The 4,711-nt window shown below is 40.1% G+C and overlaps 1 protein-coding gene across 1 annotated transcript in view; it reads right to left on the bottom strand.

Moving 5' to 3' along the window:
• Positions 1-775: 775 nt before the first annotated feature.
• HMCN1 (hemicentin 1) overlaps positions 776-4,711 on the bottom strand; it is a 446,768-nt gene continuing 442,832 nt past the window's right edge. The window contains exons 105-106 of the mRNA XM_019635448.1: positions 3,706-3,832; positions 776-2,202 (exon numbers count right to left, since the gene is read on the bottom strand). Of these exons, the coding sequence (XP_019490993.1) occupies positions 1,836-2,202; positions 3,706-3,832 (494 nt within the window). The 3' untranslated portion in view covers positions 776-1,835. The remainder of the gene's footprint in view (positions 2,203-3,705; positions 3,833-4,711) is intronic.

Genomic DNA, 4,711 nt, shown 5'->3' with positions numbered 1-4,711 from the left:
TCCAAGGACTGAGGAGTCACGCAGACGTCTTGACTATATTTAACCAGCATTTCTCCAAGTGTTCAGTGAGATATTACAATATAGTGGAGAAAAAAGGCTTGTGATGAAATATGTTGGAAAATGTTTACTTGAACAAATTAAATGTCTTTACTATGTACTTCTACAATCCTTTAAGTGTCAATATTCATGGTAAATATTTAATAGGAGAACATATTATACAGTGTTTCCCAAACTTGTTTGACTGTAGAACCCACGTTCTACAGGATACTCTTTGGCAAACACGGATTTAGACAATCATCTGCATGCCTGCCAGGCTGTCGGCTAAATGATTTTTCCAGGTTTCTTTGAATAATGTGGCTCTAGGGAAAAATGGTTCACTCACAGGCCATGAATAGGCCTTCATGAGTGTATTACCTATCACAGGTAGGATATGAAACATAAAGAAACAGTTTAGGTAGGTGAGAAAACTGTCATGCAATGGAGATGTCATTCGACTAGGGATCATAAGAGGTAGAAGGCATGACATTTCTGCCACTGATTAGCTGTGTTGACATAAGGAAGTTGTATAAGTGATCTGAGTCTCAGGATCCTGACCTGTAAAATGTGAATTACAATACAGTACCATCTATCTCAAGAGCTGTTGTGATGATTAAATCATGATATGTGTGACATATGCACATTTGCATGGGTGTGACGATAAACTTTAGTACCTGTTGTAGCTGTAAGGAAACACATATTAGGTTTTCAAAAAAGTTAAGAAAACAGATGTGAAAATTTTATTTAGGCTGGTTTTCCTGTAACATTGTTTTTCTTATAAAATAACTTTATAAAAGAGTCCATCAAGATATTACATAGAAAATACACACTAAGGTAATATATATATACACTTCATAAAAATAGAATACATCTTGGCAATTGCTTCCAGAGTCTGTTACCACCATGTACAGTGTATTGACGTTTAACATTTATGCTAATTTGAACATATGAGATTTTTAAAGAAAAACAAAGAAAATTGTCCCATTGACATTTTAAAAATTGTTTCCAATTGATAGGACAGTAAAAAGAATTCTGGAATGTAAAAGCTAAGGCGCTAACTGAATGGAAGGTTATATCAAGATGTTAGAGTGAAGACCCATGCCCTCAACAATGATTTGAGGACCAAGTAATATTTTTTTCTATTATCATAAGTGGTTCAACTGATTTTACAAAACCACTAAAATAATATCCTTACTTTGGATGTTCAATCAAGGTAAGCACCATTTGGGATCAAACTAACCTCCTAGAAATTGTACTATATTTCTAAAATGAGTGGCATTTCTTTTTAAAGTGAAAAATAGGTGTGTAAGTCCTATTGTGAAGTATCAATACTTAAAAAAAAAGCATCTTCATAAGTTATTTAATAAGCCTTGATCAAAACACATAGCAACCAGTTTTATTATTTTAAACATCACCAAGTGCTCAAAAATCTACTTGGCTTCAAATTATTATTATAGTTATTTTTGGTTTTCTTTTTTCAGGAAAATGATCTTAGCTACTCTGCTGCCATAAAACCTCACTGATGGGTCCTGTTCGATATTCAGACTAACCTTTGGAAAGGAACTGCTCCAGTGTAATAAATAAAATAATAAGGGACTGTTCTAGACCTTACCAAAAGATGGAACCATGGTGGGATTGTAAAAATACCTCAATGGTACAAAGGAAAGCACACACAACAGAGCATAGCACCATTTTCAAGTTGCCAAGATTGCAACTGTTCAGGAGACAGTAATCTGGAAGGGGACTTGATTCCTGTGTTTATGCAGTTTAAATCTGTGGCTTAGGCTTTGGAGAGCTTCTTAGTATGGATAGGCAGACACAGCTATATACACTATAAATGTGGTCTGATATTCAATGGTCCCATTGGCACTGTAGGATAAGGCTCGGACCCTCATGCGGTAGGTCTCTGGTTCTCGGAGCGGTCGCGTTGTGTACACCACTCCTTTCAGGTTTTCATCCCTTAAGGCAAAAGGAACAGTGTGTTCCTCATCTACCATGAGAAAACTTGTCCTGGGATGCATCACTCCGTCCTGCGTGTATGCCACCAGCCGGATTAGATCTTGATTGGCGGCTATTCCAAATGGGAGGGAGATGAGTTTGTATTCCAAGGCATATGGGCTCAAGGCACATTCCAAATCATTGGGTGGACAGTTCTTGAGGCAGAACCTGAGGACAACAAACACACAAAATGCACATAGTTGTCTGGCTGGGAGGCAGAAGACATGAAACAGGTGGACAAGATCCATGACAACTTTCGGACAGTACAGGCAGGAGACAGTCTGGCTGTAAGAGCAGTAAGCCTCACCCCATGTTCTGCGTCACTAACTCAAATCAGATGCTGGATGGTTCTGAGTGGATGCTGGTCTAGAGTCAAATATCTATCTCTCAGCTCCATTAAAGTCAGAAGCGTTTGAACCACAGAAGTAAGTGTGAGTACCACAAGAGTAGCTTCAAAACGTCAGTTTGTAAACAGAAGCATCTGCACTTATATTGGAAACAAGTATTGCTTAAAGAGAGGAAATATGGGCTATTTTTAAATTGTGGTATCTATCCTAATGCTGTTGGAAAGCTGAAAGAGAAATATTGATATTTGGTTTATTTTTTTGAAAATAATAAAAGGTCAGCTAGGATTCCTGGAAGAAAACCCTTCTTTTTGTGTTTCTCTTTCACATATTTTAGATTGAAAATATTGTATTTCCTTTTTCCTGAGCCCTACTGGCTGTGTTTGAGTCATCATGACTATTAAATTGTCTGCCAATAATCACTGGTAATAAAGAGAAAACATTTTTTAAAAAGTGTACAAAGGACCATTTTCTGAAGATATGGATTCTTCAGTCATATTATTTTTAGAAGTTTCATAAATCTATTTTTAATTTTCTCCCTCTCCTCCTTATTCCTCTCAGGCCAGTTATGAAGAGCCTTTTAGTGGATCCCGGGCAGTCCGCACTTGACCATGTTACAGTAACTTGGTAGTCACGGCTGAGAGGAAAATCAAAGTGTAAGCTCCAACCAGCATTTGGTTTCAGAACCATGTTTCTATTAGCAGATCCTACTCAGGAGGACCATTATCTGTGAAGCACCCAGTAAGTTGGTACCTGAACAGAGTACAATATTCCTGCAAGGGGAGGGACAGATAGTAGAGAGGTTTATTCAGAACCCAGAAAAAACGGTGTTTCAGACAGCAGGAAACGTATGAACGGGCAGACTACTGACTCATTCCTGCTCATCCCCATTCTCTCATGAAGTCACTGTGACTCATCACAGTGACAGCCAAGGTACTTCTGGGAGGGCTCTAAGTGCCAAGAGGCCTTACGACGCTGAGGCAACACAAACGGAAACTAGTACATCTCAAAGAAAGGCGGGCTCTTTCCCCCGTGACATGCTCATGGCTGAGGCCGAATTCTGGATGGTGCCTGGTGGATTACACGCTGGGGAGGCTGCTCCGGGAAGCCTGGGCGGCCCACAGTGATGGCGTCGGCCGCAGTGGGGGCTGTGGGATGAGTTCACGTCTTGCCCATTCATTGAAGAAGGAACACACTGTTACCCCATGTCCCCTGGGGTTAGAGAGTTCCTGTAAGTTCAACATGACTACAGACAGGGTTTGTGGGCCAAGGAAGAGAGCAAGAAGGGTTTTCAAAAGCATGTCTGGGAAGAGAAGGCAAGACATACCCTGAGACGGGATCCCGTTGGTAGTTGGGCGGACAAGGCGTGTCGATGCACTGGTAGCTCCCTCTCGTGTTGAAACACATGCGATTCGGCCCACAACGCACATTCTGCTCCAGGCACTCATCAACATCTAGTAACAGCACAAGGACAGGCAGCGTTAGCAACGCAGGTCACAGCAGGCCTTCAGAGCAGGCGTTTGGCTGCTATGTCCAGGGCTGGTCTTCTCCTCCCTGTGAATGAACTTGGTAGCTAAGTAGCTAAGTTTCCTCAACCAGGGAGTGGCACCCTGAAATCTGGTGTGCCATTTCAGGGTGCTTTGAGGATTTTTTTTTTTTTAAACACGTGAAAGGACACACAATAAAAGCAGGAGGGAACCTATTAAGAACCCTCTGGTGTTTTTTATATTTGGAAAATAGACTCGATTTGAGTTTTTATAAAGCAAATAATACTTTAAATTCACTAAAAACAAGCTAAAGTTTTAAAGTACACTCATGAACCTTTCTGTAAAGAATCTCTTTAAAATGTGGGTGATCCTTCCCTAGTATTTTGGTTTGTAAGTTCAAACTGTTGAGTAGGAGGCAGGTTGGTGGAAATGAAAGGAGTCAAGTCACAAATTCGAAGGAGACTCTACAGGTCAGTCAGATCGCATGGAGAGAGACAGAATATAGACAAAAGCAGGATCAAATGAATAACCCAAGAGCCACAATCCAAGTTTGAGCAAATCTGAACTGTGCAGAGACCATCCTCTGTTGTTTTGGTGATGGGAAGTTCTCCCTACGGTAATAGCTTTCCCTAGGGTAATGGACAAACATGTAAATAAAAAGGTCTTTATTTTAAATACAAACACACTTAAATCACTAAAATTAAGAAACATCTTAATTTTTCAGCTTCCTGTAAATGAGTGTTTTTGAGCCATGATTCTTAACTTGGGGTCCCTTTTTGAGCATTAGATGACCTGTGAATGAAAATGTTTTGTGCATGAGTGTGTGTGTGTGTGTGTGTGTGTGTG

The sequence above is a fragment of the Hipposideros armiger genome, unplaced genomic scaffold, assembly GCF_001890085.2.
Source record: "Hipposideros armiger isolate ML-2016 unplaced genomic scaffold, ASM189008v1 scaffold_22, whole genome shotgun sequence".
Classification (NCBI taxonomy): Eukaryota; Metazoa; Chordata; class Mammalia; order Chiroptera; family Hipposideridae; genus Hipposideros; species Hipposideros armiger.
This window is presented reverse-complemented; position numbering and strand designations above follow the sequence as displayed.